This window comes from Eretmochelys imbricata, chromosome 19 (assembly GCF_965152235.1).
Source record: "Eretmochelys imbricata isolate rEreImb1 chromosome 19, rEreImb1.hap1, whole genome shotgun sequence".
NCBI classification, from domain to species: domain Eukaryota; kingdom Metazoa; phylum Chordata; order Testudines; family Cheloniidae; genus Eretmochelys; species Eretmochelys imbricata.
In genome coordinates this window covers 18,840,549-18,855,408 of record NC_135590.1, presented here as the reverse complement: position 1 = coordinate 18,855,408, position 14,860 = coordinate 18,840,549, and the positions used below count along the sequence as shown (strand labels likewise).

At 43.1% G+C, this 14,860-nt stretch overlaps 1 protein-coding gene and 1 non-coding gene across 2 annotated transcripts in view; both read right to left on the bottom strand.

Moving 5' to 3' along the window:
- PPP1R8 (protein phosphatase 1 regulatory subunit 8) overlaps positions 1-14,860 on the bottom strand; it is a 30,614-nt gene that overhangs the window by 11,067 nt on the left and 4,687 nt on the right. The window contains exon 2 of the mRNA XM_077837917.1: positions 7,480-7,540. Within this exon, the coding sequence (XP_077694043.1) occupies positions 7,480-7,540 (61 nt within the window). The remainder of the gene's footprint in view (positions 1-7,479; positions 7,541-14,860) is intronic.
- LOC144277422 (small Cajal body-specific RNA 1) lies at positions 5,014-5,178 on the bottom strand. The gene has a single exon (XR_013348454.1).

Here is a 14,860-nt window from a genome sequence, read left to right as displayed (position 1 = left end):
CATTTAGTCCTGCCTTGAGTGCAGGGGACAGGACTAGATGACGTCTCGCAGTCCCTTCCACTTCTAGGATTCTATGGTGACCAGAAACAATTAGTTCCATTCAATAACTACAGATAATACTTCCTTTGTTTAATAAATCAGTTTTATTTGCAAAGCATGTTTTGATAAATGTTATGATAAGAAAAAAATTTATGTAACCAGCACATTTAAGGTAGTTTTATTGAGCTAATAAAAATACTTTAAAATGCTGTTTGTGTGTATTTTAATTGAATTTTCATCCAAATACAGCTTAATGCAAATTGCAAGTTAATAATTAATCTGTTAAAAAAGTATCATTCACCATTTTCTAATATAAAATGTGAAAATTAAGAATCTGAATAAATTTAAATTAAGTTACATAATTTCTTAAATGAGCATGCACAGATATAATTTATCCTCCTGGTCAGCAAAAAGAACCACCAAATTTAACGTAAAGGCTATATTTAGTAGCAAATCAACACATTTTAGTGGTTACCAACCAATGAGAATCATCCCTTCATTAGCAAAAATTAAAAAGTATAAAGGTAAAACACGATTCACGTCAAGGTTTCTGGCTTGTTGATTTAAAGTCGCTTTGACTTAACCTACCCTGAGCAGCACTGATGTGGGGAGATGTGCTGCTGATTGGTGGCGCTCACACTGACTTGCCTTTTCTCCTTACTGCCACCTGCACAACCACAATTAGAGATGCTAACAATACATTAAAGATCTTAATACATTTTGATTGTTGTTCTGCAATTTAGCCAAATATTCCCCACCTCCCAAAGAATGTTACAAGGAGTAATGTCCCAAAGAGGGGCTGCATTAAGGTTGTATTGTGTGTGAAGCAGCAGCTCAATTTGGGAGACCGTCACTGAGCAGTTCCTCGTTTCCAAGTGCTTACGGCTGGGGTTCTGAAGTCCCATGTGGCCAAAGAGCACAGACCTAAAGGCCCTGTGCAGCAGCAGAATCCTCAAAGTTTCTTGTAAATGAATGCAGCTCTTCAAATCACTCAACTTAATTCCTCCAGCTCCTCATCATTTAAGTTGCTCTTCCTGCTCTTTTGTTTGTTAATCTTTCTTGTAATGTGGATGCCTAGAACAGATCTCAATATTCCATAGGCAATCTTCTCAGGCCTATAGTTGGAGGGCCTGGGGAAGGCAGACAACGTCTGTGACTAAGCACCAAGACACATGGTGAGGGACAGAGCCAGGAACAGGCATCTTGACATCTATTCCTGTGCCTCATCAACAGATACAAAATTGCACTGGGCTCATTTTCTTTGAAAACCTGCCTAATTAGCTGTCCATTATCACCTTTAGTCTCTTTCAGCATTACTGATATTCCGGTTTTTATTCTGTTTCAGATTAAATTTCCCCCTTATGGATTAACTCACCTTTTCCAAACCGAACCTCGTTTTGTTTTCTGCTTTTGTTTTTAAGCGCTCTATCCCATTTGTATTACGTATTTCTCTGCTCGCATGGCATTTGCGGCTTCTCACAATTTAGTATTCACTAATGAATGTTTAGCAAATTTCATGTGTTTATTCTCTTTTCTAGATCATTACCCAAAGACGACAAGGCACAATAGCAACCTTCAACTACCTGAAAGTGGGTTCCAAAGAGGATGGAGCTCGGCTGTTCTCAGTGGTGGCAGATGACAGAACAAGAAGCAATGGTCTCAAGTTGCAGAGGGGGAGGTCTAGGTTGGATATTAGGAAACACTATTTCACTAGGAGGGTGGTGAAGCACTGGAATGGGATGCCTAAGGAGGTAGTGGAATCTCCATCTTTAGAGGTTTTTAAGGTCCGGCTTGACAAAGCCTCGGTTGGGATGATTTAGTTGGTGCTGGTCCTGCTTTGAGCAAGGAATTGGACTAGATGACGTTCTGAGGTCTCTTCCAACCCTAATATTCTATTGTAAGTCCTCTGTCAACTCTACATGTTACCATTTATCATCATCCCTTACCATCAGGCCTGCAGCCAGTTTTCAATCTACACAATAGTGTTCATATCAGAGTCAATTTGAACAAATTTCTGAGCATAATTTCACGAGACATCATCAAATGCTTTGCCAAAACCCAGAACATATCACAACTTCTGCATTCTATTCACCCACCAATTGTGCCATCTGGACCTGTTGATTGGTATATGTTCACATTGTTCATATATTCCCTTACCTGCTCTTTGTGAACAGCAATTTTTACAAGGTCTTCCCTTATTTCCAAGTTAACCAAAACATAAAAGTTTGGACAAGACAGTTTTAGAAGAAAATGGCTCTCTTAGCCACCTCTGAAGCATTATTTGATGCTTTTTTCCTCCACCACATACACTTCTAAGAAGAAGAGCTCTTCCCATTCATATTAGCCTCTCTGGATAGTATCTTTTTGCTGCCCTTCTCTTTTTCCTGCAAGTCTTAATGGATTCTGGTTTGTTTGGTTACATCAGTGTTTCATAGAGGTTTTTCTCAAGACCTCATTTTATTTGAGCATTTCTTTGCAAAGCCATATTGTCTGCTTCTTGTTCTTTTAATTCTGAGGTCAGCTGCACTTTAATCATTGCAGGTTTTAGGATTCCCCAAATTTTTCCACCCCAATGGATTTATTGCTTCTTCCAAAAGTGTCTTACTCACTAGATTCAGTTCCCCAGGTGGTTTTCCTGAATTCAATACCTTTGTGGAGCTGCATTCTGTGATCCCATTTCTTATTATGGAGAGTCAAGGAGCTGGTGCTTCCTTGTACTAAGTTTCCCTTTTATTCTCAACGAACTCCCTCTTACTGGGAGAGCAGAACCAGACATGGGTATTTAAAGCCCTATGAGCACCGTATCCTGTGGCTTCAAGTACTGTGGAAAAATTCCTAGGTCAGTTCTTATTCTTACTTCTAGTCCCAAGGGGCTGGAGAAGTGTCGATGCAATTTCTCATGTACACCAGTACTAAGTGTAAAACGTTGCCATTCAGACTTGGCAGTGTTTGACACTCACTTTGCATAGGTGTAATGACTTCACAAGGCAGTGGCAAATCAATAACAATGAACACTAATTTTACAGCCTTTATCTGACCACGATGAAGGCTTGGTCTACACTAGGAAGTTAGGTCGGTATAATTACGTTGCTCATGGGTAAGAAAATCCACCCCCCTGAGCACCACCAACTAACTTAAGTCCCCTACCCCCTGGTGTAGACTGCACTAGGTCAAGGGGACAATTCACCAGTCAACCTAGCTACTGCCTCTTGGGGAAGTGGATTACCTACACCGACAGGAAAACCCCTTGTGACAGACCCCAGCGTATACTCTGGACTGTTGAACAGTGGTGTCCCCTTAACTCTACAGCCTAGGGTGCCTTTTATAGTGCTCTGCTCTCATCTCCAGGTTGTACCTCTGCTCCTTTTCCTTCTCCTCCTCCTCAGCCTCTTTGGCTTTCAGCTCCATGGCTCGCCTGTGAGCCTCAGCTTCCAGTTGCCTCAGGGCTCCTTTATGGGCTTCTCCTAAAGCAGCAGCAGCTACTGCTGCTTCTCTCTCAGCTCTAATGCCTTCATTTTCAGTTTAATCTCTGCTTCTTTTAACCAATGCTTGCGTTCATTTGCTCTCCTTCAACTTCTATTTGGTCATATCCATCTTTGTAGCTGCTGTACCTTTGCTCATTTTTTATGCGTTTCTGTTCCTATTTCCCTTTCCCGAAATAAGCAAACAGAAAACAAAACTGTAACTCTTCGATTGTTTTCAGCCACCACACTTGAATTTCACTTAAAATTGCTACACCAGTGCTTAAAGTGCAAACTTCACTCAGAACGACAAGCTGTGCATATACCCTGCTCCTCGCTGCACCACTGTGACATTCCCCAGGGTACAATCTGGACTGTTGAACAGCGGTGTCCCCTGAACTCTCTAGCCTGGAGTGCCTTTTACACTGCTTCACTGCCAGAGCAGCTACGCCTGGTCTGCTTGTGAAGCCTTCAGTATGTAAATTCACTCCCAGCTAAATACACAAGCACTCTGACTAGTCACTCAAATTACATATAGGGCAACACCCGCCACTTCTTAGTCTCAATCTTGTTCCCCGAGAAATGTGTGTCTTGTACTGTCCAGTACACTGCTGAACAATGCAAGCTCATAGAAAGTTCGTCATTTCAGCAAAGGAAAATGATAATGCACCAAACTTGTTATCCCAAATGGAGTTTCTCCACACACTTTAACACACACACACTGGTTAAAATGAAACAAACATTAACTATAGAAAGATTTTAAGTGATAATGCATAAAAAGGTCAGTACTGGTTACAAAAGAAAATAAACACAGAAGCTACTTCCTAACCTTTAACTATCGAATGGCGTCTAAAGCAAGAGACTCTTTCACCACAAGTTGTCATAGTTCACAGTCTGGATTTTCTTTCAGCCAGGGACCACTCTGTCAGTTCAGAGTCAGGTGTCCGTTGACGTGATGAGCAGAGAGATAGGAGGAGAGGTGAGTCGGAGGTTTCTCTCTCTCATACCTGCCTCCCCTCTGTGAGGATCCCCCTCCCCCCATTGGGGTGTAGTGACACATCTACAAGGGACTATGTGAGGGCTGAAATGTTCCTGAGATGCAATGTAAGTTTCATATTCACACCTTCCCCCTGCAGGAGAATGGTTGCTTAAGCAAGTGATAAGTATCAGTAAAGTCAAGGGGGCTGTCTGGGGGTGCCAGTGTGTCTTTATCTCTGAAAAATGGTTTGTAAGTGTTACCCAGACTTAAAACATTTCTCTAACAACCATACAGTAGAATATCAACTTCAGAGTTTTCTACTCATATTTCAATGGGATAATAATGTTCAGCGGATTAAGAGTTTTCAAATGATACCTCAAGGCAAATTTTATACAAAGCAAACCATAATCTTGTAAGAGTGGTGACCATAACAGCATAGACGGTCACGCCCTCCTGCTGGCGTAGGCAGAATCTTCACTGAAGCGCTACAGTGGTGCCACTGTGGTATTTTAAGTGTGGACAAGCTTAAAACTCATCTGTGCCTCTGAGCTATAACCCAGCGTGATCCTCTACCCGCTGAGCTTAATACTTCATGGCTTGTTTTAATATTGCACTTCTCAGACCCAGCAATCACAAGCTGTATCTCAGATCTCTACAGGAGAGCTGGGATCCAGATAGCTCGGTTAGTATCAAGTGCTCAGTAAATCTGTAAAGATTGAAGTGTTCTATAACCTAGCCACTAACTACAGAAAAACATGCAGAGCTTTCCGACTAGTCTAAACAACTGAACCTTAAAAAGGACAGTTAACTTAAGGTCATGTGCTGGGAACAAACATTTCTTCACCTTTACCAACAATACTAGATTAGAAAAAGTGAACATTTTTGAAATCCACTTTGCCTGTCACTAGCTTTGCTCTTTTTACAGCCCTATGAAGTTGACCAATGAAAATCAGTGAAGTCAATTGCATTTTCAGGTTCTTGATGTCACAACACATCCAGGCTTTACTCATGGTACAGCCAGATGTTTTACATACCCGTGAGTGTTGGAATATAGGCCCTGCAGAATGATTGAAAGATGAAGATTTTTCACCTTGAAGTTGCTGGCTGTAATATATGGCTTATGGCAGAAGGGCAGGATAAGCGATTACAAGACCAGAAAGAATCGGAGCAGGGATGCCAAGGCATCCGAGTAGCACTGCAGAAGAATCCCAATGAAGGAATCACTTAAGGTGTTAAAAATCTGCTATTTGACTATGGTCGCGCTCTGCACTATACAACACATACAAGACATAATCCCTGTCCCAAGGATCTTACATTCTATACAGACAAACAATATACTGCAGACAATACTAGGTGATGAGAGATACATCAACAAAGTGCTTAAAATAAGTCTGAAGACTTACTAGGTTCTTTCACCACGCCACCCCCAAATTGGGTTGGTTATGTTGTACAGTAGAAAAAAATTGTGAACTATAACTGGACTGTGGCTTGGGAAGAATACAATTAAATAAGTTCCAGAACATGCATTGTTAAAAGGGAAGAGAGGGTATTTGATACCATAACCAAAATATGGACCAGCAGATCAAATACAATCTCCTGTGAGTCAGGGGCAATTTTCCCTTGCTGGCCAAAGATCCTGCAACATCGTATACTGTAAACCAGTGAACAATGACCCCCAGTTCCTCTGGTTCTCTTCACCAGACTCAGATTCTTAATGCTCCAATTTCTTGCTTAGCAGCATTATTTTGGCTCCCCCTATTTTGTAACCTTTGGCTCCCTGAATGGTTTTGTTCCCACTGCTGAACTCTAGACAAGAGAGAAGCATTACTTTTATTGTAAAAATATTACAACGTAAACTATAGTAACAAACCCCTGCAATAAGCAGCTCAGAATCAGTCTAATACTACTTACTTTGCATTAAACATTTGGGCTCCCCAGGCATTAGTTAAATGAGCTTCTGCTTACAAAACCAGGCTCCTGGAGCACTTCTGACAAGGAGGACTGCTGGTCAGAATCCGAGACCAGCTATACTAAAACCTTCAATAGCATATGTACTTTTAGGGGATAAGCAGACAACATTTAAGTTTAGTAAAATAAGGCTTTGCACAAAGTAACAGTTTTGGAAATATTTGCATTTATTTTTTTAAATTGTAGATGAACATAGTGTTTTGTTTGGGATTTACCCACATTCTAGAAAGATGAATTCAAACTCACCAGATGCAGAGAAGTGCTGTTAGGATGAGAGGAAGGGAGAACCTCTCTTATGAGGGGAGACAAACAAGCCAAGTTCCTTTAAGTCTAGCAAAATGAAGGCTTAGAGGGAATAAGGTTGCCTCTAAATACATTGGAGGGAAGGGGTAAACACGAGGGATGGAGAAGAGCTCTCGAAGCTAAAGGACAATTCTGGCACAAATGGGGATAAACTGGCCATGAATAAATTTAGGCTGGAAATTAGAAGACGGTTTCTAATCATCAAAGGAGTCAGGTTCTGGAACAGCCTTTCAATAGGAGTACTGGGGGCAAAACACCTAACCAGTTTTAAGATGGAGTGGGCAACGTTTATTTACATGGACTATATAAATGGCTACCTCTGAGAGCAAGAGACTAGACTTGCTGACCTGGAAGGTCCCTTCCAGTCCTATGTTCCTAAACCCAATCACCATGCCACCATGTTGCTGACAGATGCACAGCACAGCTTCCTGACTGGGATCCAGTGCATGTATACAAAGGGGACTTCGCATTTCATCAAAATCAGTTACAAACATTAAGGGTTGTGGTTAAAGGCTGGGGGCTGGATCACTGTTAATAAAAAAAGAAAAGTGCATGTCGGGGAAGAAAGGGTCACTTTGGGGCGCACAAAGAGAGGGAAGGGTCACTTCGAGGTACAAATGGAGGGGGAAGACTGGGAAACGAAGCAATGGAATTCAATTCCCCACAGATGGGTTAAATCCAATCTCCTTCTGCATGCATCTAAAACGCTTACTACATCTATTTTCATACCTCAATTAGTTTGTCTCCTTTGACTACATCCAGATGCAAGCCAGGGGGAGGTTTTCCTGCCCTGGAAAATAAGGAGAAATAAATATTGATGTGCAGTATTGTTAACATTGTACCATCGTTCTATCAATCCCAAACAAATCCAAACTGAAGCAGGTTTACTGTGAAAAATAATAGTCCCACAAGTGTCCTGTATGTGAGGTCCTAGATTTGTTTTGCTTACAGATAAAAATAGGTCTCCCTACTTACCGAGTTATTCAGTTGCCACAGCACACTAAGGTTCGATGGGCTTGAAACACTCACCAGAAACCTGCTAGCCATCAAAGGAAACCAACCAACCAGATAGATACAAGGACGAGCGGGGTAGTGTTGCCATTAACGTCTTCCTTGGATAATGCCAGGTGAGAAACGCAGCCAGCTCCCAGCTTCTGGAACTGGAGAGGGGCTGTGGTTCCTAACAAAGGCTGTCCCTGCACCCTGCTTGGAGACTTCCATCTTTTGTATTAACTTCTAGCTAGTAGATATCTGAAATCTGAAGCCCCCTGCCTATCCCTTCAGCTGCTAGAAGCAAGACAGTGGTTTCCCCATCCCTGCATTTTAAAACCTCCTGATTGTTGGGGAAACAGTGAGGGCACATCTCGGGTACTCTACTCCTCCTCCACTAGGAATATCTCCATTGCTTGCCTCTGGTGCTGTTCAGACGTTCTACACACCTCCATGATTCTCAGCTACATGCTGCCCACCAATTTCTGAATAGCTGGAGTGTAAGAGACCAGAGTCTCTGCTACTGTTGGGAAGCTCTGTACAAGAGCAGTGACGCTGGAGCATTGCCTGTAGACTTGGGAAAGAAATTTGTAATTGGAGTTCTCCTCATGGATTACCTGTAGAGGTCAATGTTTTGGGGATGTGCTTCAGAACCCTCTGGAAAACAGTGTGTTGGGGGCTGTGTATGTGCCTTTCCAGATCCAAAACATTTGAAAGAAGTACACAAGAAATCACAGCCCTTATCCCTCATTTCCTTTCCTCCAAAATTTAGCAGAAAATCTTTGTATCAAAGACCTCTCTTTGTATACAGTCTGATCAGCCACTACCATAGCCTCCTAAAGACTCACTTCTGCTGTTATGCCTACAAAACACTGGCTGCTGCTCATAGCTAGGCAAATGAGAAGCTTTGATTGTCTTTTTCTACTCCTTCCTTCTCCTACTCTTTGCTCTTACTAATGTTACGCTTCCTGCCATTCCCCATCCTCTTTCTACCCGTAAGGGGGAAAACACAAACAAAAAAAACAACCCCCCACTTACACACGAAAACACACAGATAACAGAATGGTGCCAATTCATTGCACGCTGTATTTCCCTCCTCTGCCCTTTGTACCTGAGGCTTTGTCCACACTCCACTTTCTTCATTAAAAGTGACGTCGCTCAGGGATGTGAAAAAAAAAACACGGAAGTTTTAATGACAAAAAGCACTGGTGTGGACAGCACTTTGTTGGCAGGAACTGCTCTCCCGTCGACGAAGTTACTGCCCCTTGTGGGGGTGGTTTCATTTGGTCACCAGGAGAGCTCTCTCCCGGCAACAAAGAGCGGCTACACGGCTTACCTTGCAACGGCACAGCCATACCGTTGTAAGGTGTGCATGCAGACTTAGCCTTAGATTCTAAGCCCTTCCGTATAGGAACCTTTTCCTACCGATATTTGTATAACGCCCAGCACAATGAGACCCTAGTCCTGGCTGCGGCCTTCTGGCACCACCAGAATAAAGGCGTTTATCGTTAACAAGAACATGTGGAAACCTTACAATTCTAGTAGAATCTGACACTCACTGGAAAAGACTAGATCAGAACTCAGAATCTCAATCGAGGCTGCCAAGTTCAGGTTCCTAAGGAGACAAGGTGGGTGATGTAATATCTTTTATTGGACCAACTTCTGCTGGTGAGAGAGACAAGCTTTTGAGCTCCAAAAGCTCTTCTTGAGGTCTGGGAAAGCCCCAGTGTCACAGCTAAATGCTAGGTGGAACAGGTGGAAAGAGGGGGTTAGTGGGTTATGAAATTAAACTAAATTAATAACTGGTAGACACTAAAAATCATGGTCTGAACAGAGACACTGGATTTATGGTTTCTTTCAACAATCTAACCCCCCCCCCCTTTTTGTTTTAAAGATTGCAGAGGTGTTAATGGGCCACTCTACCTTGAATGGTCCCTTGCAATGTGTTTAGTATAAGTAGCACAATCTGTTCCACCTTGCATTTAGCTGTACCTTTCCCAGACTTAAAGAAGAGCTCAGTGTGGCTCAAAAACTTGTCTGTCTCACAAACAGAAGCTGGTCTAATTAACACTGCACGTTCAGGTTCTGTCAATCTCAATAGGGAATTCAGCCTGTTTCTGGTAAGACACGAGATCTGGAAGAGGTGGAATAGAACCAGAGACTTCAGTTAAGCTCAGAATCCGAGTACCTGCAACGGATGTGCCCTAGTTAAAACTACCAAGACCATGTGCTCTTTGCTGTTACACCTTCCTGACGACACTTGAGATCAGAGGTACAAAAAAGAAAAAACAAGGAAATTCCTGGCTGCAATCTACTAAGGTGCATCTGTGGGCAAGTCTACGTTACAAAATTAAGTCGACTTAAGTTAGTTAATGTACACCCACTGCAGTGATTAAACCGGTTTGCATGTCCGCACAAAGCTCCTTCTGTTGGCGGGGTGTGTCACCATCAGGAGTGCTTGCACTGATTTAACTGTGAGTGTGGGAAACTGCCAGCCCAAGCCCCAGGGTGGTGGGGCTCTCGCCGTCAACCACCTGGGGCTCACAGCCAGAACAGTCTGATGTAAGCAACGCTGGGTCTACACACTACATCGATCTAAGCACTACACCTCTCGTGCAGGTGGGGTCATTGAGTCGGTGTAGCGGGTGACTTACATCAGCAGGAGCAACGTTGTAGTGTAGACACTTAGAGTTAGATCGACATAAAGCAGCTTACATCGATGTAACTCTGTAGCGTAGGCCAAGCCTGTCAGGCCATTTCTCATTTTTGCCTTTAGCAAAGAAGTCTAGCTGGAGCATGCCACCTCTTTGAATGATCAAGATCTTTCAGAGACCATTTATGAAGTGAGCTGTGGCTCACGAAAGCTTATGCTCAAATAAATTGGTTAGTCTCTAAGGTGCCACAAGTACTCCTTTTCTTTTTGCGAATACAGACTAACACGGCTGCTACTCTGAAAACTACTAAGACTGTTTGCTAGAACAGTGTGTTTTCCAGGAAGATGGCCAGCAAGCCTTCCTGATACAAATACACCATTCTCAAAGCAGAACTCTCTTTGCAAAAGAGGTATGGGAAAGCTTCCCTTGATGACTGATATACTACATCAGTGTGGTGTTCTCCACCAGGAATATTACTGTTCTGAACATAGGGACGAAGTGACTTGAGGGTCAAGTGAATTTCTCTTCAAACTAGCAAAAAAACAGAAGTAGTTTTGGCACCTTAGAGACTAACAAATTTATTTGGGCATAAGCTTTCGTGGGCTAAAACCCACTTCATCGGATGCATGCAGTGGAAAATACAGTAGGTAGATATATACATATACATAGAGAACAATAAAAAAAGGTGTTGCCATACCAACTGTAATGAGACCAATTAACTAAGGTGGGAGAGCTGTAGCACCAGTGTGAACGAGGTGTTGCTTTACTGTGCTCTGATCAGCCTCTGGAAACATCCCATAATTCCCCTTATTGTTTGGAATCAGCTGTAGGAATGAGGAAATGCCCTTTCAAAGCTCCGTTTTTGACAGCCTCTGTGTGTGTGTGGGGGGGGGGGGCAAGGGGGTCTGCTGCTCTCTGAACTTACAAGACAGCATGCTGAAATGTTTCAGAGTAACAGCCATGTCAGTCTGTATCCGCAAAAAGAAAAGGAGTCCTTGTGGCACCTTAGAGACTAACCAATTTATTTGAGCATGAGTTTTCGTGAGCTACAGCTCACTTCATCGGATGCTCTCTCCCCCCACATACACACAACACACTCCACTCCCCCATTTGAAAAAGCATGTTGCAGCCACTGGCATGCTGGGATAGCTGCCCATAATGCACCACTCCCAATGCCGCTGCAAGTGCTGCAAATGTGGCCATGCCGGTGCGCTTGCAGCGGTCAGTGTGGACAGACTGCAGCGCTTGCCCTACTGCGCTCTCCGACGGCGGGTTTACCTCACAGCGCTCTACACCTGCAAGTGTCGCCCTGCCCTCAGATGAACAAACGCTGCAGCAGGGGCTTTTGGAAACTCTCTCGGAGCTGCAGCAAGACTGCAGAGAATGATGCTATTCTAGTAATGACTGTAGCTTACACACTCTTAGATTCTTCCTGAGGGGAGGCTGAATGGGCATCTGGAAGTAAGAGTCTTGCTGAGAACCCTGAATCAATCCTACAGAGTCTGGAGGAATACTGGCGGCTCAGGGTCACCCGATGAAATCGAATTTTCAGATGCATTTGCTCAGAACGCTGAGATCTGGAAAGGGACAGATTTCCTTTGTTTTTGAGAACGAAAGTCATAGGAATAAAAGTCATAGGAATAAAATTCTTTCTGTAGGAAACACTGGATGAAATTTCATGGCCTGCGTTATGCATGCCAGACTAGATTTACCAATGTACAGCTCCCAGTTGAAGACGGAAAATGATGTCGTCCTTTAGAACTGTTCTAGAAGAGGATTTCTGAAGAAGGACGAGGTACCAATTTCAATTGGATAGGGTTCGTCTCCCATTATGACTCATTTGCTCTGTTAAGTAGTTGCCTCATTTTACACTGACACTCCTGGTGGGTGAAGAGATACCTGTGTGTAGCCTGGCTTGGTTGGTTCAACCTGTAAAGCATTTTGGCATTCTCCATGAAGAAAACTCCTATTGCCAAAGCCCAGTGTGCTCCACAGTAAACTTAATTTAAATCATGAGGCTTCTGTGATATTCCAGGGCAACAGAGTGAAGATTTTACAACAGCATCAAAAATGAAATTGAAGTTTGTATTGTATTATTTTCCTATAATTCAGTCAGTACAATATTCCTTGTTAACTTGATTGGTTGCATTTATTTTATGCTACCATTGCATTTTCAATAGGCTTCAGGTTTCTGTACTGAAAATACATTACTGCACTGTAGCAGCCGGGGGAAAGGTGCCAGGCCTGGCAACAGGGCAAGGCACAGTGCAAGTTTTCAGCATCTAGGGAGGCGGTTTGGGATTGTTGGCTAAATACACTGGCTGGAAAGAGATCAGCAATGGAATGGTTAAAAGGACACCATCAATTTTAAAATCAGACTTCTATCTGAAAATTTTGTATCTAGAATCGTTAGAAGCAATCCCCAGTATCACTAACAAAGATTACTGATTTGTCTGTTTCACCGTTTGCTGCATTACTCAGAAAACATGGAGAGCTCATGTGGATTCTCTCTCAGGTTCAGCAACAAGGTGTTGATCAGCAATAGAAGCAGCAAAGCTGAAACTGAAACAGCAGTAGACAGGAGTGTGCGCACAGAGAAAGGTGAGGGAAAAAGGTCCGAGCCCTTACATGTTTAAGGTTGGTGCTTTCAGGCCCAATCAAGAGACGTTTATAAACAGAACACAGAAATTCTCAAAAATTGAAGGGATGCTAATTATAGCATGCTTTATTATATAGCTTAATTTTTTTAAAAATCAGTTAAAAAATTCAAGTTGACAGTATCCCTTTCACAATATTCAGACTCATCTTTAGGTTGAGTGTTAACACAACATTAAGATAAATGGGACAGTTCACACTTCTCAGTGCTATTATTTGAGGTTAACAACAGTACATCAGTAACCTGCAGTTCACCTTTGAAGAACTCCTTGCAACAATAAGGTCTTGTCTAGATTAGATATTTAAAAAAAGAAAAGGAGTACTTGTGGCACCTTAGAGACTAACCAATTTATTTGAGCATAAGCTTTCGTGAGCTACAGCTCACTTCATCGGATGCATACTGTGGAAAGTACAGAAGATCTTTTTATACACACAAACCATGAAAAAATGGGTGTTTACCACTACAAAAGGTTTTCTCTCCCCCCACCCCACTCTCCTGCTGGTAATAGCTTATCTGAAGTGATCACTCTCCTTACAATGTGTATGATAATCAAGGTGGGCCATTTCCAGCACAAATCCAGGTACATGATACAGTTCTGTGGTGACCTAGAATCCTATTTTCGACGTCTCCGACTCAAGGAATATTTCCAACACACCTCTGAACAACATACTAATCCACAGAGACCTCCCTACCAACACTACAAAAAGAAGGATTCTAGGTGGACTCCTCCTGAAGGTCGAGACAGCAGACTGGACTTCTACATAGAGTGCTTCCGCCGACGTTCATGGGCTGAAATTGTGGAAAAGCAGCATCACTTGCCCCACAACCTCAGCCGTGCAGAACACAATGCCATCCACAGCCTCAGAAACAACTCTGACATCATAAACAAAAAGGCTGACAAAGGAGGTGCTGTTGTCATCATGAATAGGTCGGAATATGAACAAGAGGCTGCTAGGCAGCTCTCCAACACCACTTTCTACAAGCCATTATCCTCTGTTCCACTGAGAGTTACCAAAAGAAACTGCAGCATTTGCTCAAGAAACTCCCTGAAAAAGCACAAGATCAAATCCGCACAGACACACCCCTGGAACCCCGACCTGGGATATTCTATCTACTACCCAAGATCCATAAACCTGGAAATCCTGGGCACCCCATCATCTCAGGCATTGGCACCCTGACAGCAGGATTGTCTGGCTATGTAGACTCCCTCCTCAGGCCCTACGCTACCAGCACTCCCAGCTACCTTCGAGACACCACTGACTTCCTGAGGAAACTACAATCCATCGGTGATCTTCCTGATAACACCATGCTGGCTACTATGGATGTAGAAGCCCTCTACACCAACATTCCACACAAAGATGGACTACAAGCCGTCAGGAACACTATCCCCGATAATGTCACGGCTAACCTGGTGGCTGAACTTTGTGACTTTGTCCTTACCCATAACTATTTTACATTTGGGGACAATGTATACCTTCAAATCAACGGCACTGCTATGGGTACCCTCATGGCCCCACAGTATGCCAACATTTTTATGGCTGACTTAGAACAACGCTTCCTCAGCTCTCATCCCCTAACGCCCCTACTCTACTTGCGCTATATTGGTGACATCATCATCTGGACCCATGGAAAAGAAGCCCTTGAGGAGTTCCACCATGATTTCAACAATTTCCATCCCACCATCAACCTCAGCCTGGTGCAGTCCACACAAGAGATCCACTTCCTGGACACTACAATGCTAATAAACGATGGTCACATAAACACCACCTTATACCGGAAACCTACTGACCGCTATTCCTACCTGCATGCC